The sequence below is a fragment of the Daphnia magna genome, linkage group LG6, assembly GCF_020631705.1.
Source record: "Daphnia magna isolate NIES linkage group LG6, ASM2063170v1.1, whole genome shotgun sequence".
NCBI lineage: Eukaryota > Metazoa > Arthropoda > Branchiopoda > Diplostraca > Daphniidae > Daphnia > Daphnia magna.
The window spans coordinates 8,415,722-8,438,690 of NC_059187.1; the positions used below are offsets into that span (position 1 = coordinate 8,415,722).

The 22,969-nt window shown below is 40.6% G+C and overlaps 7 protein-coding genes across 8 annotated transcripts; 5 read left to right on the top strand and 2 right to left on the bottom strand.

Annotated features, from left to right (window-relative positions):
• Positions 1–15: 15 nt before the first annotated feature.
• Positions 16–7,628, top strand: LOC116925169 (mediator of RNA polymerase II transcription subunit 24). The gene is given in 22 exon segments (XM_032931815.2): positions 16–505; positions 745–828; positions 2,114–2,267; positions 2,381–2,532; positions 2,604–2,982; positions 3,654–3,780; positions 3,846–3,971; positions 4,033–4,134; positions 4,192–4,371; positions 4,373–4,554; positions 4,631–4,959; positions 5,016–5,214; positions 5,284–5,413; positions 5,475–5,711; positions 5,772–5,938; positions 6,001–6,178; positions 6,239–6,336; positions 6,405–6,621; positions 6,690–6,838; positions 6,916–7,157; positions 7,228–7,418; positions 7,482–7,628. Coding segments are annotated over 22 exon segments (3,783 nt in total). The 5' UTR covers positions 16–483; the 3' UTR covers positions 7,620–7,628.
• LOC116925161 (bestrophin-3) lies at positions 5,015–9,482 on the bottom strand. The gene is made up of 3 exons (XM_045175242.1): positions 8,969–9,482; positions 8,160–8,904; positions 5,015–8,078 (listed from the first exon to the last, which is right to left on the bottom strand). The coding sequence occupies exons 1-3, from the start codon at positions 9,107–9,109 to the stop codon at positions 7,882–7,884; spliced, it is 1,083 nt and encodes a 360-aa protein (XP_045031177.1). The 5' UTR covers positions 9,110–9,482; the 3' UTR covers positions 5,015–7,881.
• A 13-nt stretch (positions 9,483–9,495) lies between these two features.
• On the top strand, positions 9,496–10,341 carry LOC116925168 (trafficking protein particle complex subunit 2-like protein). Its single transcript, XM_032931814.2, has 5 exons — positions 9,496–9,655; positions 9,709–9,881; positions 9,948–10,035; positions 10,107–10,186; positions 10,269–10,341. The coding sequence occupies exons 1-5, from the start codon at positions 9,623–9,625 to the stop codon at positions 10,312–10,314; spliced, it is 420 nt and encodes a 139-aa protein (XP_032787705.1). The 5' UTR covers positions 9,496–9,622; the 3' UTR covers positions 10,315–10,341.
• A 71-nt stretch (positions 10,342–10,412) lies between these two features.
• On the top strand, positions 10,413–11,586 carry LOC116925162 (oplophorus-luciferin 2-monooxygenase non-catalytic subunit). Its single transcript, XM_032931804.2, has 2 exons — positions 10,413–11,184; positions 11,268–11,586. The coding sequence occupies exons 1-2, from the start codon at positions 10,413–10,415 to the stop codon at positions 11,300–11,302; spliced, it is 807 nt and encodes a 268-aa protein (XP_032787695.2). The 3' UTR covers positions 11,303–11,586.
• Positions 11,587–11,617: 31 nt separating this feature from the next.
• LOC116925157 (integrin beta-PS) lies at positions 11,618–15,751 on the top strand. 2 transcript variants are annotated; one of them, XM_032931789.2, is made up of 20 exons: positions 11,618–11,960; positions 12,035–12,248; positions 12,316–12,542; positions 12,614–12,674; positions 12,765–12,816; positions 12,880–12,931; positions 12,995–13,061; positions 13,113–13,388; positions 13,462–13,617; positions 13,687–13,815; positions 13,879–14,110; positions 14,180–14,210; positions 14,273–14,387; positions 14,451–14,517; positions 14,582–14,679; positions 14,753–14,864; positions 14,933–15,082; positions 15,165–15,197; positions 15,273–15,379; positions 15,444–15,751. In XM_032931789.2, exons 3-20 carry the CDS (start codon positions 12,385–12,387, stop codon positions 15,516–15,518), a joined length of 1,971 nt encoding a protein of 656 aa, XP_032787680.2. In that variant the 5' UTR covers positions 11,618–11,960; positions 12,035–12,248; positions 12,316–12,384; the 3' UTR covers positions 15,519–15,751. The 2 variants fall into 2 exon arrangements, with proteins under 2 accessions (XP_032787680.2, XP_032787679.2); XM_032931788.2 differs by having other exon boundaries at positions 11,621–11,960; positions 14,451–14,523.
• On the bottom strand, positions 13,833–22,948 carry LOC116925155 (splicing factor 3B subunit 3). The gene is made up of 16 exons (XM_045175236.1): positions 22,790–22,948; positions 22,194–22,474; positions 21,965–22,135; positions 21,511–21,787; positions 21,248–21,398; positions 20,799–21,040; positions 20,454–20,632; positions 20,237–20,392; positions 19,827–19,978; positions 19,611–19,766; positions 19,391–19,546; positions 18,295–19,208; positions 17,756–18,134; positions 17,248–17,595; positions 17,004–17,180; positions 13,833–16,924 (listed from the first exon to the last, which is right to left on the bottom strand). The coding sequence occupies exons 2-15, from the start codon at positions 22,417–22,419 to the stop codon at positions 17,040–17,042; spliced, it is 3,648 nt and encodes a 1,215-aa protein (XP_045031171.1). The 5' UTR covers positions 22,420–22,474; positions 22,790–22,948; the 3' UTR covers positions 13,833–16,924; positions 17,004–17,039.
• On the top strand, positions 15,949–17,049 carry LOC116925164 (C-reactive protein 1.4). Its single transcript, XM_032931806.2, has 3 exons — positions 15,949–16,091; positions 16,151–16,256; positions 16,336–17,049. The coding sequence occupies exons 1-3, from the start codon at positions 15,969–15,971 to the stop codon at positions 16,926–16,928; spliced, it is 822 nt and encodes a 273-aa protein (XP_032787697.2). The 5' UTR covers positions 15,949–15,968; the 3' UTR covers positions 16,929–17,049.
• Positions 22,949–22,969: the final 21 nt, after the last annotated feature.

The following is a 22,969-nucleotide window of genomic DNA, read 5'->3' on the forward strand; positions in this document are numbered from 1 at the left end:
ACCCTTAGAAGATTGAATTGTAAAACTTAAATAATAAAAAAAAAATAGAGTTATCTAACATACGTCGGAATTCGGGTCGTGGTGCAGAGCGGGATTCCGGAACCGGAAGTATCATCGGATGCAAATGGGGGTACAGCAGAAAAGGTAACGAAAAATTCGTTCTCAAGACGCATCACGTTCAATGTGATCACACTATAGTTCCAATTACTAGCCTTCAATAGTCTCTGGTTAACAAATGTGCCGGTATACTATGACGATTCAACATGATGCCGGCCGTCTGGCGAGCCAGGCAGTAGCTGAGCAGACCACTGTGCTACATCCCGTATGTAGAAGTTTTTCATGTGGTGATGGCTAGCATCCGTTCGCCCCAAGTCGATAGACGATAAAGCAGATCATGTTCACATCATCCCACCTCATCAGATATCCTTCACATTTCGTCTGCCAGTTGGCCACTGGTTACTGGACTACACGTGCTTCTAGAAAATGACGTCTCTCTTCCGGAATCGTGAGTACCCTCTTTCGATTTTCATTTGCTTGTTTCTCAGTCTCCAAAGGACAATCGTTTTGATTTGTCCCACAGAGTGACTTGCTCTTAATTTATTTTTTAACAGTTAACAAATTTTTTGTTAACTGTTATCCTGTAGTAATTGAAACTAATTACACAAATTTCAATTGAAATTTTATAAAAGGATTTTACTTACGAAGCTTTGTTGAATTCTTCTGTTTGTCGCATTGATTTTGTAGCAGAAAACGGTTATACTACTACAGTAAAAATTAGTAGTGGCCCATCGGAAACGGAAAAAGAAGGTTTATCAGCACAATTTCAAGGTAAGAAAATTCTAATAATTTAGTATACCCTTTAGTCGACCTTGGTCAGAAATATTTGCAACATAGAATTCATGGTCGTTTTTCGGAAGCTAGTTTAGCCATCGTGGTTTAGCGAATGGAAATAAATGTTGAAATTAGTATTCGAAAGACTCAGTGGTAAACAAATTCTTAGCGTAACTAATTCGACGTCTCAGTTAAGGGATTTCTTGATTTTCTGGACTTTTTCAAGTAAACTTCTTAGCTTCTTTCGATTTAATTTTAATTCTAAAGCGTTTTCCCGTTCAAACCAAGAGCAATCGAGCGTTGGGTCAGAGCTGTAGCTACGGTTCAAATTTTTTATTATTACTTTTACACCCAGAGGTTATCGCCATGCTGGGTTCACGCTATGGGAGGATTAGATTACAGCGTCACGGACGCCGATATATTTCAGAACTGCTGTATGTGCACTTGGTTTGTTTATCTTTCTAGCACGAAGGTCTGTCACGTATAAATGTTTTTGGCGGTAGACGAATTAGTTAATAACAAGGTAACTTTCGTAAAAGAATTACATTACTTATTTCAATTGCCAAATAAAATCTTGTCAAGGAGAGAACTACGAACTGTCTCGTGAAATTCTAAACGACAATCAGTAACAGACTACAAAAATCCATTTCATATGGTGTTTCTGAAACCTACCACGAAAGCAATTTGCACGAATTAAATTAATATAGTGGTTGATTACCATAACTGGAGTTGCAATATCACTCTGTTGGGAGGGTGAAGTAAACTTGGGCATTTTGCGGTTTAAAGCAGAGTAGAATATGTAGATAGCCTATACCCGACAGCAACGTTCTTGCAAATTGAGCCACGTCCAAAACTTCAGTCGAATAGTTCTAGTTCTTTTCTTTAAACACAGTTTTAGTTGTTCTGTTTCAAATTAGACATGATGCTGTTGTATCCACGGTGTCCGGGGCACGTGTGTGAATGCATAAAAGCATGTTTTGTTCTATACATGAGCGCTGCAAGATTTGATTAAATTCGATTTCGAACACGATGCCAAAATTCGTAACAATTTTGAAATGCTTTTCATGTGATAAAGAAACATTCTAAGCTGCAATTATCTTAATTCTAAGTTATAAAAAAATGTTTTTGAGATACTTTTGAAACTTTTTGGAATTTCATAACTAAATGAACACAGTTAACTGATGTTTAAGGGATCAAAAGACGGTCGGCGAATTCTTTCGTGTCATTTTTTGCAGCATTTGGACACAAAGAACCTCAAATGCCAAAATTTGTATCATTACAGTCCACGAGAATCAGCCCACCTTGAACAGTAATCAAACACAGGCCAGGATGTTCTTGAGAAAACGAATCGTATTGCTGACATTGGCTCTCATTTTAGCCATTGTTGTCATCACCGTAACCATTGTCGGACTCTTGATCTCATCATATAATGAACGGTATATAAAATAAAAGTGCCCTAAATAATTGTATTTACGGGATTCATTTCAAATTTGTTTATTTTGTTAAAATGTCGTAATTTATTCAAAATGGTTCTTTTTTATACCAATAGGCAGCAGGCAGAAGCAGAAGCTAGGGAAGCCACGGGCCTTTTTATGGAAATTAAAAATGAAAAGAAAGTGAGTTCGATAGCTGCAGGATTTCCTGATCTCGGCGATCCAGATGCAGACGACGAACGGGACACCTTCTTGCCAGTATCACCAGGTGTAGTCGTAATATTTTCATCGTCGCATTGATCGTCGTTGCTGAAATTATTCTGGTTAACTATATGATAGCTAGAACAATTCCGGACACTGGTAGTGGTTTTAAGCCCATTGCTACAGAAAAAACTTCGAAAAGAGGAAAAACACCTGTTCCTCGCGTTAAAGACGAGGTGGAAATATTTGCTGAGTTGAGTAGTGGTGATTCCTCCGGAGACCAACATGAAGCTGGCATTGGTTTTAAGCCCATTGCTACAGAAAAAATTTCGAAAAGAGGAAAAACACCTGTTCTTCGCGTTAAAGACGAGGTGGAAATATTTGCTGAGTTGGGTAGTGGTGATTCCTCCGGAGACCAACATGAAGCTGGCAGTGGAGATTCTACCGGAGGCCGGCATGAGATTGGCAATGGCTGCGGCAGTGGTTGTGGCAGCGGAATTGAACAGGATCGATTCGTATAATTCGTCACAAGAAAACAATGTCATTCCGAATTGGCCACCTTTAGCTACATAGTTCTGTATAATTAAAGCAGTTTTCCTTGTTATTGTTTCCCCTTTTGGTAAATCTTGTACGTTGTGAAACCCATGTTGATACAAAACAAATTCTTGTACGTTCTAAACATTTTCATTAAACGACTGTTGCTATTACATAATTCTTCTGCAATATTTCCTCGATTCATGGAAACTTGGAACAAGTCAAGGTAATGGTCGTGTAATTGAGATTTTCTCATAAATAGAAGTAAATAGCTGCAAAGTTTGCATTTCAGTAGCACTTCTTGACGACAAGCAAACTAAAACGTCTCACTTTGATTCTATCAACAAAATTTGTCCTTGTGAACAAGCATATTTCCTTGCGAAAAGTATTGAATGACGTTTGAAATGGGAAAAAGGAAATAATGTTTGCTAAGGCCGACCCACTCGGCTACGAACTAACTAATAGTTCATTATTTCGTCGCTACGCTTTCAAAAGTTTCAACTCTATTCAACTGTTGTGGTGCTGCTTGTTTTTCAAATAGTCGTCTGCTTTAAACGCTCTGTCTTAATGTGCAAATTTTCGCGTGAAATATTAACATTATTTAATAGCTGTGCTCGTTACGACGCAAATTTTCCAAAACTGTGCATCGTACACATTGAAAGGCTCATTACAGCCAACTGAAAGAATGACCGAGAGTACTGAGCAGAAGCTTAAGCACTTGATGAGGAAGGCTTGGAGGGAACGGTGGACAGATCTCATGTGGGGTATATATGTCAAAGAGGTACTAAAGTGCTTTGCTGGGAATAAAAATTTACAACTATAAAAAATATTAATTAACATTGCTAGGTCATTCCTGCGGGATCAACAGGAGACACCTATAACTTAGCGGAAAGTATTCTCAAGCAAGCTTTGATTGGACCATCCCCAAACTCCAAGTTGCTCTCTTATTTACAATATTCTCTGAATGTTCAGGTATTGAAATTTTTTTGTCAAAGATGATAGAGTAATCACCTCAATGGCATTTCACCTCTAGATTGTTTCATATAGTGCTGTTTTTGAGAATATTTGCCTTCAAGGGAGTATTCAGAAGACTAGATGTCTTTTAGAGTTGTTGCATCTCCTAGAACAGTCATTGGTAAATCTTATTAAAGTTTCCTTGAAAAGATATCAATGTAATAATAAAACTATTTAGAAACACATTTCATGTTCTGGATCTGCGGATGAGTGTGCAGCTTTAGCATCGTCTCTCATGTCATTGGAAACATGGTTGTGGAGTATTACATCTGATGGACTCAAGAAGTTGTCAGAAGCTAATAGCACAAGCAACAGCTACACAGTCATCTGCCATTATACAACAGGGCTATTAGGCACCTTTGTATGAGGAAAATTATTTAGTATCTCTTCTTTATATCGCACGTTGCTGTACCAATGATCAGTTTGCAGCAACTAATCTTGCATCACTTGTAAATCAAACTGAATCCAACATAAAACATCTGGCTGGTGCCGGAAATCTGTCGTTGGAAAACTTAGTGGAACCTATTGAGAAAGTCATCCGGTAATTACATTAACAAGATGCGCATGCATTTCAGAACATAAGTTTCATTTTTTAATTCTTTTCGGATTCTTAATAGGCAATGTCGATTGTTTGAAAATGACCTGTTCAAAGAAAACGGTCCAGAAAAGCCGTTTTATGAGAACTCGTTGTGTACAGACATACACACTTTAATATCTTGGGAGGCATTGCTTCGTCCTACGTCAGACGGTCTTGAACTGACACGTCAATTAGAAGTTTTACAAAAACTAAGGGGATATTCTGCCACGCAATTGTACTGCGAAATCCTTCGAGCTTGTTGTCTGGGATTAGCTGAAACAGCCGATTCGCCTGGAGAGCTACGATGGGCCGTTTTCACTTTTCTTAAGGCACCTTTACTACTGCTCCGACTTCACCGATCAATTTTTGGTATGAACGTATGCTCAACTTTACGATACAAACTTTTAAAATTAAACTCTCCTCAGGGTTGGATCCGAATTCTCCCATTGGCGAACCAAGCCCGGAAGTCGCCGTGGCGTTTGAACGACTCTTATGCTACCCAGGTCTTCTAGAAACTACAGATGCGAAATGCCATTGCAATGTTGTTGAAGGATTGCTGAATGAAGTAAAGATGCGCACATCTCTGCTGTCCGAATGGCATGTTACTAGTATTCTAAGCAAAAGGTAAAAATATTGGATTTTCCTATTTTGAAATCTAAAATAAAATTCGGTTTATATTTTGATCCGAAACAGAGAAAGCCTATCGCGCGGAGGTCTGAAATTGGAGACCACCAACACTCAAATAGCTACTTTGGTGCTTCGTGCCGAACCCACCGTGGCCAGTATTTTGAAAACTTTAGACACGGATTACGCTAAAAACCAGGTAAGGAGTTAAAACTCGGAAGAGTGAAATAGGGTTAACAATAGTACCATTTTCGTTTCAGGACACCTTATTAAAGGTTTTGTCTCATTTGCTATCGGGCCAAAGCTTTGAGCTTATACTAAACGCAGCGACAGGAACAGGTAAACTCCGGGCTTTCGCCACAAAACTAGTGCGCTTCAACGAAGCGAACCGCCAACCAGCTGGCTCTGATCCAAGTAAAACGGCAAATTCGAGAGCATTGCTTTTCGACATTTCTTTTCTAATGCTTTGCCGTATTACGCAGATGTACGGCATCGAGGTAAAACCGTGATTAGATGTTACCCCCCTAATCGTTTCATAATGTGCTTTTGATTGATAGGTTATCTTAAGTGGCGAACTAGGAGGGGAGACCTTTTTTGAACAGTGGGCTTCAGAATGGTTGAAACCAAACCAGGCACCTGATCTTTTATTAAATCGCTGTGATCCCATGTTGACTGATCAGTTATTGAAGGCGCTGACCTCTGGTGAAAGTGACCTTAGATCTGGGTAAACTATCGCTTAAATTATGTAATTAACAAGTACTAAAATATAAATTTTTGTTTTTAAAGGAGTGTTCGCTGGCATGATGCCTGCTTTCATGTCCCTGCGGTAATACGTGAAATTTTAGCGGCGTACGAATCACAGTTGGTTTCTGACGAAGAAGTCGAGAGAATTCTCGATACACTACGGACTCAGATGTGCTGCCTGTCGGTCTGCGCTGCCACTTGGTTAAGATTTTACATCCAGGTAAGATTAATTTAAAACAGATAGACGTTGGAGAAAGTTACAGTTCGTATTTTGGTTTAGGTTCAACCAATGAATTTAAAAAGCAAACCCACAATGATGCTCGACCATTTGATGACTCCTCTTAGTCTTGACGACTCTAAAGAGCATTACAGAGAGAGGTAAATTACATTAAAGCCCCCGATCTTAATTTCCCAACGCATCTTTGTAATCGCTATGAATCGTTTAGATCAGTGTTAATGCTGCAAATCATTCGCCGTCTAGCCCAAGACGATAACCCCCTTCAAGGTGTTTCTGACAATCAAGATCAGAGTTTGGATCATCAGCTTTCAAAATTGTGGAACAAAATTTTGAACCATGGATGGTCAGACCACTGTACGACACTAGGTATCGACCGACTTTTCAAAATTGGTGGCGCGACGTGGTTAGTCACTTCGTTGGTCAAGGTAACACATTACGAAAAGATCCCACTAGCTCCACCACATTATGACTGCATAATCTCTATCTTATACAGGCTGTTATCAAAGAGCAATCTTCTGACAAAAGGCAACGGTGCGTCGAAGGGGCGCTGTCAGTGGCACATTTAGATTTGGAAAGCTGTGCTATTTCTTTGGCCACTAGAGTCCTACCATTCTTACTGACTCACTCTTCAATGCTTGCCAGGTAAGAAAATAAAAGCAAATAAAGGAATATCCCCCAGTTCCGTCCTAACCGAAAAGTACCACCTATTTAAATTCTAGTGATGAGGAAACAGGTGGACCAGGCGGAAAGGCTTTAGCTCAGTTAGCTGTGCTGCTATTTACTGCTGCATTGAATAACCAAATAGCATCAGACTCAGATCCTTCAACCGCTGCCAAGAAATCGGGTTCAAAGCGCGCCATCGATTGGGATTTAAATACGCCTGGCTTCCGCTATCCTCCTTTGAAAAAAGTGGCTTTGCACGATGATGAACTGGAGGCTCTCTGTGTTGCTTCTAGCACCAGTAAGCATTCCATTTTTCGTTAATAGATTCCAATGAATTTTTTGTAACATGAAAAACTTTCTGTTAAAAGCCCACGAGAACAAACCACTTCCTAATGCGATTGCAAACCTGATGCAGTTAATGACCCGAGTGGCTGGAGATGGCATCATCACTCCACAGCTTGCATTTATCAGCTATTTCATTCAAACAATGGCAGAAATAACATCTGTAAAAACGAAGGAGGTCATGAAACCCCTTTTGAGTTTGATACCTCCAGCTCTGGTAAATGATTTTTGGAAAATTATTTACTTGCCATTTTTTTAACAGAAAATCTATTCTTTTAAGGTTTTTTACATGCTAGCCGTTTGGCCTGGATTAATGTCCATTTCAGATGTTGCCAAACTGTTGGCTCATCCTGGCGATGAAATGGGTGTCGGAAAAATTGCTGCTCGAATTGTTTGTGCATTTAAAAATACAAACTAATGCATTTTACCAACTTGCATCCATTGGTATTGAACAGTTGCTGGAAAGGGCCACAAGAAAATCGATCGAAAAAATCTCGATGAAGAGAAACGTCTGGCCCTAATTATGGGGAAAATGTCAACTGTTACGTATTGTGCAAATCTAATACGACGAAAACAGTTGTATCGTAAAAAAACAAATTTGTATTTATCAATTTTCGATGAACAGTTTTTGCCAAATAAAAAAATGAATTTCGAAAAGAAACTTTTTCGTTGCCAAAAAACTAAGACAAGGAAAATGCGCTTCTGTCAGTTGATGGGATTGTTATTTTGACACCGTAGCAATTACGTAAGCGCATTGCCCCATTAATGTGGCAATCGAAAATGTTGAGTATATCGATATCATCTTCATCGCTACCAAATGGATCAATGGCGATTCTGCCCACTTTCAGCCAGGCATAGTAGAAGAAAAATGGCAAAGCTAAAATAATAAAATGGTATACAAAAGCAAAATTAACAAGTGATTAAATTTTAACGGTAAATGTTAATCATCGTTTCGTACCGTAGGGTAATGGAAAGTAGCCGCTAAGGACCGACGTCAAGTAATGCTTTTCTATTTGATGTGACAAGACAGACACAACCCCGTAGCAGTAAATAGCAAGCGTCACAGCCTGAATCAAAGCCACAGGAACGTTCTTAGAAGCAAATTTAATGACGTTCCCTCCCCCTTTCTTTAAAACTTGAATAGCGTCAATGTTCCGACCGAAATCGTTGGCAACAGAGAAATATCCTTTTTGGCAGGTGTCCCGTAGCAGAATATTTAACCAATCGTAAACTACAAGCGGAAAAGTCTTTGAACTTCCTCCAGGTTGCTCTTTGTGTTTTTCAAGTAAAAGACGTTCGTGATCACGAAGAAATCCTGCCGCTTGAATTGACATTAAACTCGGATATCTTTTCCTCAAGGGTTTGCACACGATGCGGAATGTAAGCAACCACATAAGAAGAACGTAACGGATGTACAGATCAACTCTAGCGCAGCCATCAGCTGCATCTTCTTTGAGCGATGCAACATAAAGTGCAATAGGTCGATTAGTGCCCGGCATGCTTGCCATTATGCTAAACCAACGGTTAAGTGCTGTTGAAGTGAAGAAGCCTAACAGGAGAACGACCGGTAAACTAGATGTGTAACGCGCAAGATAGCTTGTAATGGCATCGAAATTCGCCTGATTGCCGCTGTCCAAAGCAAACGAGTAGAACAGCGTGATTGATACGTAGATGATGTAGTAGATTATCGCTTGCTTCCAGACCTAAATATGCCATACGTCAAAATCAGGAGGTTCGATGCACATGAAAAAAGGCTGGAAAAATTACCAGTTTAAAGAAACTTTGTTGCCATCTGAAAATACCACGAAAACTTTCGCCAAATTTGGTTGCTGTTGCGGAGACTCCATCAATTTGAATAGATTCATCTAGTTCGATTCCAAAATTAGCTTTGGGGTCTTTATTTTTCATTTCCGTAATTCCCAGTCTAGTTTTTAGTAGTCACTGACTAAACATCACGCGTTCAAGTGTAGATAGCAATATTTTACGAATTAACGCAACACAGTTCAAAAAATAAATAAATAAACTAAACGATTAAAACACTTGCCCGAGTGATTGCTACCGAATGGTAATCCATTTACTTCGCACCAGAGAGAGAGCAAGGCCCTAGCCCGCGCTCCGATGAGCGCTTTCTACGTTCGAATGCGATTTTGTAATAATCGAGCAATACGATGGCATTTCCGAAACGATTTTGAGTTCAATTGGTTGACGTGAAGCTTACTTTCACCCTGTTTTGAATGCTTCAACAACTAAATATGAGCAAATGAGAAATGTCCACAACAAATCAATAATAGCAAGGCGGGTAAAGCAACAGTTTGGCAACTGTGCTTTGTTGATATCCGAAACGTCAAAATTATTGTTTTTCTGCTAGTTATTTTCGGATACTTAGCGAATACATTCAGAAGACTTTTGACTTTCAAAACAATGGCCGTGTGTATCGGTTTCATTGGAAAAGAGGTACAAATAGTTTTCGTGACCGTTTTCCAGTGACATAACACATTTCTTTGTAGAATTCACCGTTATTTCTTCGGTGCATAAATCAATCGCAAGAACTCCAATTTCATTACATTATGCATACGTGCATCGATTTCGTGGAGGAAAAAATCATCCAAAGCAACAAATCTGGAAGTGATGTCCGAGAACTGTATCTTGGCCTACTCTATTCCAGTGAAGAAGTCAAAGCGTAAACCTAATCATTCCTTTTTTAAAGATGTTACAAATTTTACTTCAATTTTTATCAATTCTAAAGATATGGCTTTGTCACAAACACAAAAGTTAAAATTGTGATCATAATTGACTCCACCAATTCTCTTTTAAGAGATAATGAAATTCGAGCAGTAAGTAGTTCTTCTATATAATTACAAAAAGCAATAGAGACAAAAAATTGCAAGCTCTACTTGTTTTTCAGATATTTAGAAAGTTACACAATGCCTACACTGAATTAGTTTGCAACCCCTTCTATACACCAGGAGATCCCATCACATCCAAGTAAAAAAAAAAGGGCAAAAAACAAGTCCATTATTACATGTTTACTTTACTCTTATCCATTTATCTTGCATTATCTACCTAGGTCGTTCGGTGCTCTTGTCGACGAGTTGTTGGCGTCATCTAGTTAAGATATAAATAAATGCTTTGCCACTGTACTACGCCTATCAGCTCAGTTTTTCTATCACGGAAATAAGAACATTCGTAACCTAGCTTTTCCAAACGCAAGATGAAAGTTTTTCTGGTCCTGTTGGCTTTATTGTTTTGCGGGTTGGGTGCTCAGGGGATTCCTCGTAATGGCAGAGCTATCGCTTGTCCCGACTCTTTTCTTATTACGCCCTGTGTTTGCACTCTTAATGGTCAGCAGGTTGACATGACCTGTGCCGGCCTGACTAGTTTGAAAAGTCTGACGGATATCTTCGCCCGTACGTTTCCGACAAACGTCTTGCATTCGATCGTCATTCAATCATCAACTCTAGGACCGTTACCAAACGACGTATTTAATGGGAAATCTTTCGAGATTATTAGCTTTTTAAACAACCGTTTGACATCGTTCGACAATACTGGCATTCTTTCCTCATCTTCAAGTAATCTAAGATCGCTTACTGTCAGGCAAGACACAGACGATTGGACATTCAATTTCGCAAATCTACAAGGCTATAATTTACTGACCAGCCTAGAACTTTCGGGCTACAGTATGGTGCTATCGGGCACATTGTCTAGCTCATCGCTAACGTCTGTCACGCTCCGAAGTGATTTTCTAGCAGCTCTGCCGCCTCTGGGTACTCTCCCTGCTCTCACGCTTCTAAATTTAGACGGAAGTGTTATTGCAAGTCTGGCTGGAAATTCGTTCTCTTCGTTAGCCAGCCTTTCGCAATTGTATCTTGGTCACAATAAAATAGAGTCCCTTTCTTCTGGGTTGATGTCTCTTGCGGCTAGTATAACCCAAGTTGACTTATCAAGCAATCTTATCGATACTGTTCAGCCAAACTGGATAACAGGTAAACAAATAGGGCTTTATCAAGTATAACAAAATCATCTAATCAACAACGAACGCGCTTGATTTTTCCCTGTTTCTAATTAGGAGTGTCATCAGCGACATCAAGTCCAACTTGTTAACAACTACATCAGCGTTCTGGATCAAGCTTCTTTCGAGGGGGTCATTCAGTCACTAATGCCATCGGGGAAATTGCTTTTGGATGGCAATCCACTGGTGTGCGGCTGCGAAGTTGCCTGGGTTGTAACAAATTCTGCCTATTTAACTGTCGCTAATGACGCTCGGTGCGTTAACGGGACTCGTCTGACTAATTTGGATCCAAACTATTACCTACAAAATTGCTAACATCGTGTTGAATTACTCGTGACGGGACCTTCAAAAATTAAATACACTAAGCAACTAAAAATTTTCCTTTGTGTCAAAACAAAAACAAAACAAAAATGAGCATTGACGACATCCGAATTCCGGGGGAAATGACAACAATGTTTTGAAATGTGACAAAAACTTGGGTTAACCGCTTCCTTCCTGTAGTGACAGCAAGCTGTAACAAGCGCAAAAGCTAATCATTACGTCGCCTGAGTCTCTTTGTAAAATTGGCCGTTGAAGATGTTACTTTTGTTTAAGCTTTTAGTACTATTGGGATTTTATCTATTCAAATGGACAGAAGCTCAACGATCAGACATCATGCCCCGAAGCCTTTCCGAAAAAAATCGCTGCATCGGTTACACGACTTGTAGCGAATGTCTTCAACTGGCAGGATGTGCCTGGTGCTCAAAAAAGGTAAAAAACTTTCCATGTGATCGGTAAATAAAAAAGCTACTACTTTTTTCTCAACGAGGTTCGTTTCTTGGCAGAATTTTTTAAATAACGGAAAAACATTAGCTCGATGTAACCCTGTTGACTGGTTCAATTCAAATGACGACCATTTGCTGGAAGAAAGTTGCAGTGGTTCGATAATATACTCGACTATCAACACAACGATTGAGACAATCAAAGATGAAGCTCTGGGACAGGAAGGGAGTGGAAATCAACTGAAACCGCAAAAAATTTTAGTTAAAACGAGTCCACGTAAGATTACACTCATTGGAAGCTGCAGCAATAAAATGACATTAGAGGCATTCAATATTTCTTTCAGATAAGCCAGTCAACTTTCAAATCAAGTTTAGGCGGGTATCCAGGATACCCAGTGGACCTATATTATATTATGGACCTTTCTACGTCGATGAAAGCTAGCAAAGAAAAACTGGTCAATTTGGCAGCCTCATTGGCCGACGCAATGCGAAACATCACTACAGACTTCAGAATGGGGTTTGGTTCGTTTATCGACAAGCCCATCAGTCCTTTTGCCAACGAAATGCAACCGTAAGTAGTCAACGCGTCTACAGTGCTACAGACTTTTACAACATTATTTCAAACAATCCTCGGTCTAACAGATTGAAGCCATACTTGTTTCGACACCACATGAAACTATCGAAAGATGCCACTACGTTTGCTGTAAGTATGAACCCCAAACGCCATAGAAAATAGCAAATAAATAAAGAAGATGGAATAGTTTTCTTGAAATTACTTTTATCGGCGATACAGCTGCAGGTTAATAGTGCTCCCACTTTCGACAACTTGGATTCACCAGAAGGAGGTTGTATATATGCACTTTGAAATCTTTTACTTGCGAATTCCAAACCACGTGTTTGCTTGCTAGGTCTGGAGGCCTTAATGCAGGCAGTCGTCTGCACTCAAGAAATTGGCTGGAGGTAATGTCCTTGGCGGGTAGTAGCCTCCAAATGTTTGAATGAATCCATGTTTTTTTCACGTAGGAGCAATTCTCATCGTTTAATAATTTTTTCAACGGATGCCCCTTACCATCTTGCAGGAGATGGAAAGGTATTATGCTATTGCAGTGATAAAGGGCATGTATGCTAGCCTTATTTGTAGTTGGCAGGAATCTCGTTACCCAATGATGAGAGCTGCCACGTCCTACAGGATGGAGATGGCCGATTTTATTACGACCATTTTCGCTGGTTGGACTATCCAAGCATGGCCCAGATAAGCCGTCAAATCGCCAACAATTCCATGAATGTTATTTTCGCGGTACCGGGTTCTATGGTTATGACCTATCGTGATCTTAGTTTACGACTTTTGGGAGCCTCAGTGGGAGAATTGACCAACGATTCGGCCAACATTGTAGCTCTTGTTCAAGATCAGTATAATGTAAGTAGTTTTATTATTATTATTTTTTCTTCTTGTACTTCCTTCAGTATGACGCTGACGTTTTTGTAAGCAGAAAATTAGTTCATCAGTGAAATTAACACACAGAGCATCAGAATACGTCAGTGTCAGCTACTCGTCCTCATGTTCCAGTAATGGTCAACCCATTAACACAAACCGTTGCGATGGAATCAAGACTGGATCAACGGTGACGTTTGACGTAACCATCATTGTAAGTGTCTACCATTTCCCTTGAAAATAAATACAAATGGTCTTGTGATCAATTTTAATTCTTTTGCAGGTGAAGTCGTGTCCTCGACGAAGCAATTTTGAAGAAGTGATCGAATTCTTCCCGGTTGGTGTGAATGAAGTAGTAACGGTTGGATTGGATGTGATCTGTCAATGTCCTTGTGAGGGAAAGGACCAGTCGGTGAGATAATGTTTCACAAAATTTAAGTGTAAACAATAACTTGAATCTTTCCAATATTCGTAGACTACGCGGAGTGAATGCAGTGGTGCAGGTCAATACATGTGTGGTTATTGTGTCTGCGACCCGGATTTCTCAGGTTCTTCATGCGAGTGTGAAGGTGGTAATGCACGAAAACCAAACCCTTTAGCCAAGGGCTGTAAACCACCACATCAAGGAAATACTTCATCGTTTCCTAATTGCAGTGGTCGAGGAAGCTGCATATGCGATGCGGCATGCAATTGCCACTCGCCTCCTGGTAAAACCAATTAACTATAGAAACAAAGTTAAAAAATTTAGCTTGTTTTCTGTTTCTTTATGAAACTAGGTAGGAAAGTTTGGGGTGATTATTGTGAATGGTAAGACGGGATAGAACATTTATCCTTTTAATCTTTTAATGTTGCGCTCTGATTGTTATTAGTGATGACTTTGCTTGTCCGGTTTCGCCCATCAACGAACAAGTCTGCTCTGGGCCCGAACAGGGTACCTGTCCTTGTAATGGTGGAGGAGTTTGTGAATGTAAACCTGGATGGCAGGTTGGAAAACTGGTAAACCATGAATACTAGACAGGAAAATTAATGACAATGTTTATCGAATAGGGTAACAGTTGCCAAACTAAATGTCCCAAAAGCCAAGAAACTTGTTATGAATCTGGAATAGCCCAGGGTGCAAGTAATATTCCTGTTAATTATTATTCTCTATAATACGCGACATTCAAATCTTTCTACAGTGTGTTCTGGCCGTGGAACTTGCAACTGCGGTAAATGCTTGTGCAACAAAACAAAAGACGGAGATCCTTATACCGGAAATTTCTGTGAAATCCCACCGGTAACCTGCTTAATTTACATAAAATTAGTAGATAATTTTTAACAGAAAAATTCTCAACTGCGGACCAAAACAGTGTAAAGAACTGAAAGAATGTGTCCAGTGCAAAGCTTTTAAAACCGGACCATTAGCCGAATATGACTGCCGTGGCTGTGAATTCGATGTTTCGTTAGTCAAAGAAATCAAAGGTTTGTTTTGTAACCATGTCGCTTAAGTAAAGTGATTCTATGGATGTTAATTGTCAATCTAAATGAAGAAACCAAAGAAGGCGATCAAATCTGCTCTTTCCAGCAGTATCAAGACGGATTGTATTGCAATTTCTTTTTTATTCATAACCGACTGAAAATGGAGTCTGTCATTCCTGTCGGTGAGAAGGGCGAATGTTCGGAACCACCCAATGTCATTGGTATGCACCAGCTAATTTTATTAGTTAGTTTAAACGGTCGAAAGTTTATGTTGAACCACGTTTTTTATTGTTTTTTTCCCAGCCATAGTAAGTGGCGTTTCCGGCGCTATATTGGGTAAATGCTTTTACTTTGAAATATTTAATTTGCCTGACGTTTCAATAAGATTTCCTTTTGGCTCCTCCAATTTAGCTATTGGTCTCCTCCTTCTGCTTTTGTGGAAAATCCTAACAACGATCCATGATCGCCTAGAATATGCAAAATTTCTTCGTGATCGTGAGCTAGCCAAGTGGCCGCGGGTATAAAAAATCCTGTTTATGAAGTTGCTTATCAAGTTCTAGTTTCATCTGTCAATGACGATAGGGAGAAAATCCAATCTACAAGCAACCCACCACTGTCTTTTTAAATCCTGCTTACACAACAGGTTCCGAGAACTGAAGTTAAGTGAAGACATTTTATCCGCGTAAATAACTTTCTCTACGTAAGTTCCATCCTTGAGTCTGTCACAATTTCAAGAAGATATTGCTGACAGAGTGACCCTCTCCCAAAGAAAAAAACCCATACAGGAAAATCCCCAAACTAACAGCTTTCACTACAGTTAACAACACTTCTTTATCGTTTGCTTGTCGATGTGTATATGAATACATGAACAGAAGAATCTTTTAACAGCATGAAAATGTTAGACAAATAAAAAAAAACCTGAGAAGCACTCAACCATGCTGGGAAAACCCAAAATCTTGTCGTAACCGAATGGGCGTGATCAGAATAATTAAGTGCTACAAAGAGCCGGTATGCTGGGTATGCAGTATATAGAAGGGCGGATGTCCTACCCGTTTCATATGTGCTACCGTTGATACAAGAGCAAGTGCTAAAGACTAGTAGACTACAATGAGCAAATGTACCACGCGATTGCTGATTATTTTAGCGATTTGCATAGCACAAAACGCTTCGCTATCGCCTACGAAGGTAGTCCTTACTCAAAGAACTCGAGACGATCGGCGAAACATACAGGTAAAAACGTTCCATTAAAAAAATGTGCAAATTTTCTATTAATAAAAATGATTTGTCAGCTTGTAGAATTCTTTACTTCTGTGCCTAATCTCCAAGATTTTACCGTGTGTTACTGGTTGAAATCAGTCAATACCACAACTCGCCAATCAACTTTCTCATACGCCGGTAATTGCATCTCATACTACGAATAATAAAAACATAAAATTTGAAATTTGAATGTTAACGTTAATTCCAATGAAAATAGCTCCCAACGATCCAGTTGCAATCGCAACATGGATCGAGCCGACAATTTTCGGACTACAGATCCGCATGGCCATCAGCGGAAAGGAAGTATATTCGGTGCCATATAACATAGCTTATCACCACTGGTACCATTTGTGCCATTCCTGGGAAGGCTCATCCGGACGTTGGCTTCTCTATGTTGACGGCGAATTAATTGGACAAGGATTCGACGATACTGGACGCCCTCTGTTGATTCCAGGAGGCGGTACTGTTGTTTTTGGACAGCAACAGAATAATTTTGACTTCAGTCCAGATCGCCCTGGTGGATTCCAGTCGTCGGCGGTAGTCGAAGGAGAAATGACCCTCATGTTCTTTGACAGCCGACCGTTACGCCATGACATTCAAAGTCTTGGAGCTAGTGGGAACCTCAAAGGTGAGATCTTGGGTACAAAACTGACAAGCGACATCGAAGGCAATGTATGGGAAATAAATCCTGAGAGTGTCGACTGTTTTAACCAGCCCCTGGGAGATATTGTAGCCTGGGGCGTCACACAAATCGAACTAACGGGCGGTACTATCATGGCACAGGCCAAGCCGTCGTGTGGTGACTTCTAAGTTTAACACGAACGAAAGCAAAGCGTGATTTCTGTTTAATAAACAAATATATAAAATTGTAGACGTGATACGAACCGTTGTATTCCGCCAACATTTTACATTACAAAGGTTTTAAAAAGCATATCGTGTACGAATGTCTTCTAGTTTCTTAGACACTTCATTTGGAGCGCGGTCGAGATCGTCGGCTACCGCCTTTTGTTTACTTGAATCGATCGAGTTGAACTGTTCGCAGAGATCGCCGTCGATTACGTTCTGTTTGATACAGAAAAAAATAAATAAATAAATTTTTGCATGTGTGAACGTACAAGCAAAATATTACCTTGACTGGGAAATAGAAGGATCTAAACGCTAAATGATCGCGTCCACACAATGGTGGATTTTCAGTCCTTAAGTGCATTTCTAGGGCCTGGAAAAAATCATGATCCTCTCTTGATGTGAAAGGAACCAGAACTCCTATAGAACCAGACAGCGTCGTGTAGACAAGTGATTCTGACCCGCCAGGAATGAGTGTCGCCCTCTGCAGAGATAGGGCGGTCTCGCCTATATGGATATTACATAATACTTCGGTCTTGTTGGACGCTCCGTTAAGAACACCACGATCCCAGAAAGATTTGTTTCCCGTAGGGTCCTCATCGACATCATCTGAAGTCCGTGGTGGCAACCGCAACTTTTAAAATAAGAAATAATTTATAATCCCCGTCTTTCCATGGACAATAACTTAATAACTAAAGAATTATCAGCAACAGATTATAATCATTGTAGATCAGTAGTCTAACATGTTAAAACCATCATGGAAATATAATTATTAACCAAAACGCATTAATTACCACAGAAACGTTGCCGAATTTGTCCGCCACAGCAACAGTGTCATAATCCAACAGACACATGGTCGTGACATAGCGCGGATGTGTATCATCGGCAAAGATGATCAGCTGATTTTCCATGCGTTTATAGCGGACGAAGTGGATACTCTCCTGGACATCACCCACGTACACCCGCTGACCAAGAGCTTGGATGTTAACGACGCAGCTGGGCAAATGTTTATTCTCGCACTTCCTCAGCAACTTCTTTTTGCCCATGTCGTAAAGCCTCAACAGCCGGCCGACACCGATTAGAACTCGGCCCTGATAGGCGCATATAGCGTAGGGAGTATCTTCAACCGGTGTTTTGTGAACTAATTCGAGTGCCGACCAATCGTTGATTAACCTGCAAGAACAAAGTTGATACAATGAAAGATTTGCACAAACATAGAAAATTACTTTCTACATTAACATTCAGCACTGCAGAACGTTTTCATCCAAATAATCAGAAGTTGCTCTTATCATCACTAAATTAAAGAGCAAAAAGATTACATTAGAAAACTTACTTGTATGTGTAGATGAAACCTCCGTCACATTGTTTGGGATTCAACTTAAGATCTTTGGCAACACCAACCAGCACAAAATAATCTTCTGGATCTTGGTTCATAAAACGCGCAAGCCCAATACTCAATGCAGCCTCATTCTGTGGCAAACGAATGACGTGTAGAGAGTTGCCGCTAGTAGGATCCATAATACGGATGATAGATGCCCACATTCCAGCGCCAGCTTTAGGAGCCCCAAATTCGCTCTCTGGTAATTCTTCATTTAAAAAAGCATCAGCCATTTGATGAGCCAATTCTTGTTCCTCCTCATCAGCAGCATCCCTCATTTCTTGGGCTATCTGCTGTTTCTTTTCAAGTTTCGTTTCTTCGGTGTAAGCATTATGATCCGTCTCAATGATTATCATACGCCCCGAGTCATGTACAACGAATTTTCTGGGTGTATACTCTAGTGGATATGAAACTTGGTTGAAGACAGCACCCAACTTCTCCAATGCCAAAATCCGAAGAGTGTTTGACGCAATGGCGACCACGCCTTCGGGACACTGTTCAGATGCGAAGCCTGATGCAAACTCCAACGAATCATATGACAACGGTGCAAGATGAAACCTGTTCTGAAAGTAGTAGCTCAACCAGGTACGTGAAGAAATAGCAAGAACAGCCTCGTGGTTTTGTGTCATGACGCGGAAGAGTTTAACTGGTCTTGAGCCAAGGTACCGTGTTCTGGTGTCAGCTAAATCCCCCGTCACCGGATCCAAAACAGTCCTCAACAAAACACCGTTCTGCAGACCGATATTAAGGAAAAGCTGACCGGAAGTCCCCGTGCTCTCTGCATCCTTATCATGACCACCCATCTCCACAATACATAGAGATTCTGGGGTAGCTGGCAACGCTTGCATACTCAGCGGCGTAAGACAATCCTGTGAAAAATAGGAAACAGGTTAGGGAAAGTCTCCAGAATAAAATACATCATGTAAGAACTCAAAATTTCAGTACTGAACGAGAATGGGAAATTTTCAAGAGAATCATTTGAATCTTCAAATCTCTAGCCTTGGTTCTCATCATATTAGACAGATAAATAGCAAACTAAAAGGAAACTCACATTAGGATCCAATGAGATCACACGGACAGTGTTGTCTGCCAAACCGACAGCCAAGAAACGTGATCTCTGCTCGCCCGATGGGACATTGGCCAAAGCCATACAGACGACCTCCGCCGTCATTTCCTTACGTTCCGTATATTCATTCAATTGGCCGGTCTACGAAAGAAGAAAAAACAAAACGTTAAAAACGAGAAATAGTAATCGCATGCTAAAACCTTACTGGATCCATCTCGAAGTAAACTAGCTCCCCACCAGCCAAAGATATGACAACCTGGCGTTGGTTGACAGCACATCGGGAAATAGCTCGCTTGCCAGGAGACTTCCACTCATTGATCCTCCTGTCTGCTCGAATGTGCCGGATTCCTTCGGGATAGACCTATTAGATTACTGTAGACATGATACAGAAAAAAGAAATAAACGACCTAGATGTAGTTACCTGAAGCAGTGCATTATCCCCCAAAGAAGAACAACCAAGGGTCGGGGTAGTTCCCAAAAACCCAGAATCCGTCACTTCCTCGACCGTCTCACCGATAGACAACACCAGCGTGGCATTCACGAATGAGACAACAATGTAAGCATCGAACTCGTCTGCGGATATAATTGGACGAAAAGTTAGTGAAAATCCAAACGGTAATCACAGTAAGTAATATTAAAGCAAGATCAAAGGGGGAGGTGTACAGCTGAGTAAGTGAACTGAAGCATTACTCCACTAGGTTCCAGAGAAGATCAAGGCTAACCTGAAAACAGTAAAAAGACTGGCGTTTGAACTATGGTCCAACCACCAGTCGCCCACGCCCGCGCCACAATGTGACACGCGCGATGAGCACAACACAAAATAAGAATTACCGTCGGCGCGTTTTCTGACAGTCCACACTGCGTTAGGGTTACCAGGAAGTTCAGAGACGGCCATCTCAGACACTTCCAACCCATGACGCAATACACGCAGAGAAGAACGGGCACTTCTACCGCACAGTGCATACAGCTGAGGCGTATCTTCATTCGCTAAAGAGGGGAAAATGAACAGTTAACACACCCAAGACATAGGAAAGCACTCTACACCCACCAAGATCAGCAATGTGGCAGGCCAAAACAGGGGACAAAGACTCCATCTCATCCACCAAAACCAAGTTCTTCAACGGTCTTGGAGCAAAAAAGAACGTATCACCCTCTTCTAATGGTATATTCGAGCTGAACTCTGGTTCATCGTCGTCGTCCCCCAAATGGGCAATCTGATAAAGGTAACTGCCAAGTAAAACTGGTAAGTTTACGTAAGAAACAAGGCATTCTAACTTATTAAAACTTCACATCAGAGTCAAAAGTTATAATCAATGTGTTATCTCAGGTGAAACACGGATGACAAAATACATCATTTTGCAATTAATAAATTGAACTCATCAAGAGAACTTACTGGTTGCCAAACTCGGAGGCCACGAAGAGAAATCCAGTTTTCAACACGCACATGCTGGAAGAAACGGGAACGGTATCGAAGTACTTGATTTTCAACTCCCTCACAACCTCCTCGTCCATGTCCATAGTAATCTTGAAAATGTCGCCCTGTTCCGTTTGGACAAGGAAGAAGAACATGGCCTTGGTGCGATGCGACGCTGAACAGACAAATATCATGCCCCGCTCAGGATCGTCCAGGTCATTCTAAAAAGAATACGGACATCAATACATGACGAATAATAAGCAATAAAGACTGTTGGAGGTTTATTCCAGGACGGCATGGAATATGCACATCGCAGTCCAACGATGCAAACTTCTCCTAGTCTATAGGCACTAGTCGACCAGCACGTGTATAGGACAACGGCTGGAGATACCGCGCGCCATTTATGCACAGAAAACAAGTAAGCGTACCCTTCTCCTTGGGATTGGACAACGAATATCGTGCTGCTCCCCCAAATTCTTGTAGGTAATGTAGTTCTCAGAACAAACCAGGACACCCGAAGGACCATCATTACCACCCGGAACGGTGATCAAGAAATTTGCGTGTTCTTCTAAGGGCTCACTGTTAAGAAAATAACGTCCATCAGAATTATCCTCCATAGTCGAATGTGGTTATCAGCAATGACATTTGAGACAGACGATGCCCCCCGTATTCCAAGAATAAAATGGCTAACCTGTATTTCCTCACGACGTGATTAAGCCCAAGATCGAGTTCGTAAAACGTCAGGGTTTGTTGTGTTTTCTGAGCCGCTTCTCCAGTAGGGTCTGCGTCAGCTTCCTCATAATCCATTTCCAAACAAGCGAATACTGGATTCTCAAACCCGACATCGACACCTACGATATTGTAAACAAGTGTGTTGGACTTGTGAGCCTCAAGAGGTGAAGAAATGGTCAAATGTGCTTGGGCATCTCGGTTCAGAATGTAAACTAGCTTCTGCTTTTCAATGGCGCCTGAAAAGTAAAAGAAAAATTAGAGGGCGGAACCAGACGGAAAATAAAGACGTCAATTTTAAACCCTCAGTTAAACGTTAGATGTACTGCATTTCTTTCTCAGATGGGGAAAGAAGACATAATTTACGTAACTCATCATTTCAAACAATTAAAATCTAGTGAAAAACAGAAACTTACTGATCATAACGGCACGACCTTTAGGATCGATAGCTAAATACTGTCCGGGAACAATACGACGACAACCGCTCTTCCCGTACGTCTCTTGGTGGACCTTCTCGAACACGTTTTTAGCAGCATTATATTCCAGGATGACAATTCGACCAGAGTCAGATCCAACCACAACATAATCTAAAAACAAAGGATAATATTAATAAGATTCCAGATAGTTAGAGATAGAAAAACTTACCCTTGTTTCCCCCTGTCAGTCGGAAACTAATGATCGATCTGATGATTCCAAACACCTCTTGACTGAGAAGTATGTGCACCTTACCAGTGTTGGGGTCTGGTTTCACTATTTCAAGCACCTTCCCACGGGCAATGATGATTTCCTGCTGCTTGCCACCACTGAAGTTCCCCTGAACCGCCTGGATGATGCCAGTGGCACGCTGCAGGGTTAAATTGTACAGATACATTTTGTTTCAAGTTGATTTGTCCAATCCAGAACTTGAATTGCTACCCGTGCATCACCTAGAAAATGTTATCAGATAAAATCTTACATTTGTCAAACAAGTCTTTGACAATGTTACACACATTTGAAGCATAATTTCTCCCCTATGTATAACCACCAATCTTAAGTGACAGAAAGGCAGTAAAGTTAGGGGATTGACAACATCCTAACAATGCATAACTTTGTACTCACACGGCAAAGCATTTTAAAGTTGAGACATGCTTTCTAGCATGAGACAGCTACTTCACAAAAAAATCAACGACTTGAAAACATGTTCAACAATGCATATCTATGAACATAACAAGATGGAAATAACGTATGGTGAATTAATTTACCTTTGGATGCTAAAGATTTTCCATGATGAAAAGCACAGCAAATGAAAATGATGAGCTGTGGATTTCTGAAGCCGGCGTCCCGCTCGATGTTTAGGGTTCGAGTTCTCGGGCATTGTGTGATAGGCAACAATTTTAAGGATCTGAAGATGACTCGCTTTCCAGTTTTCCCTAAACACACGT

Coding starts and splice junctions, on each gene's coding strand:
- LOC116925168 (XM_032931814.2), top strand. CDS start 9,623: ATGGCCGTGTGTATCGGTTTCATTGGAAAAGAG. Junction 9,656..9,708: donor TCGGTTTCATTGGAAAAGAG/GTACAAATAGTT, acceptor ATTTCTTTGTAG/AATTCACCGTTATTTCTTCG. Junction 10,036..10,106: donor GAGATAATGAAATTCGAGCA/GTAAGTAGTTCT, acceptor CTTGTTTTTCAG/ATATTTAGAAAGTTACACAA.
- LOC116925155 (XM_045175236.1), bottom strand. CDS start 22,419: ATGTATCTGTACAATTTAACCCTGCAGCGTGCCACTGGCATCATCCAG. Junction 21,788..21,964: donor AGGTCGTGCCGTTATGATCA/GTAAGTTTCTGT, acceptor TTTACTTTTCAG/GCGCCATTGAAAAGCAGAAG. Junction 18,135..18,294: donor GGTTTCATCTACACATACAA/GTAAGTTTTCTA, acceptor TTGTTCTTGCAG/GTTAATCAACGATTGGTCGG.
- LOC116925162 (XM_032931804.2), top strand. CDS start 10,413: ATGAAAGTTTTTCTGGTCCTGTTGGCTTTATTGTTTTGCGGGTTGGGT. Junction 11,185..11,267: donor TCAGCCAAACTGGATAACAG/GTAAACAAATAG, acceptor GTTTCTAATTAG/GAGTGTCATCAGCGACATCA.
- LOC116925161 (XM_045175242.1), bottom strand. CDS start 9,109: ATGAAAAATAAAGACCCCAAAGCTAATTTTGGAATCGAACTAGATGAA. Junction 8,905..8,968: donor AACAAAGTTTCTTTAAACTG/GTAATTTTTCCA, acceptor TGGCATATTTAG/GTCTGGAAGCAAGCGATAAT. Junction 8,079..8,159: donor CTACTTTCCATTACCCTACG/GTACGAAACGAT, acceptor TTATTATTTTAG/CTTTGCCATTTTTCTTCTAC.
- LOC116925157 (XM_032931788.2), top strand. CDS start 12,385: ATGGACCTTTCTACGTCGATGAAAGCTAGCAAAGAAAAACTGGTCAAT. Junction 14,524..14,581: donor TGGAATAGCCCAGGGTGCAA/GTAATATTCCTG, acceptor ATCTTTCTACAG/TGTGTTCTGGCCGTGGAACT. Junction 14,680..14,752: donor ATTTCTGTGAAATCCCACCG/GTAACCTGCTTA, acceptor GGACCAAAACAG/TGTAAAGAACTGAAAGAATG.
- LOC116925164 (XM_032931806.2), top strand. CDS start 15,969: ATGAGCAAATGTACCACGCGATTGCTGATTATTTTAGCGATTTGCATA. Junction 16,092..16,150: donor ACGATCGGCGAAACATACAG/GTAAAAACGTTC, acceptor ATGATTTGTCAG/CTTGTAGAATTCTTTACTTC. Junction 16,257..16,335: donor ATCAACTTTCTCATACGCCG/GTAATTGCATCT, acceptor CAATGAAAATAG/CTCCCAACGATCCAGTTGCA.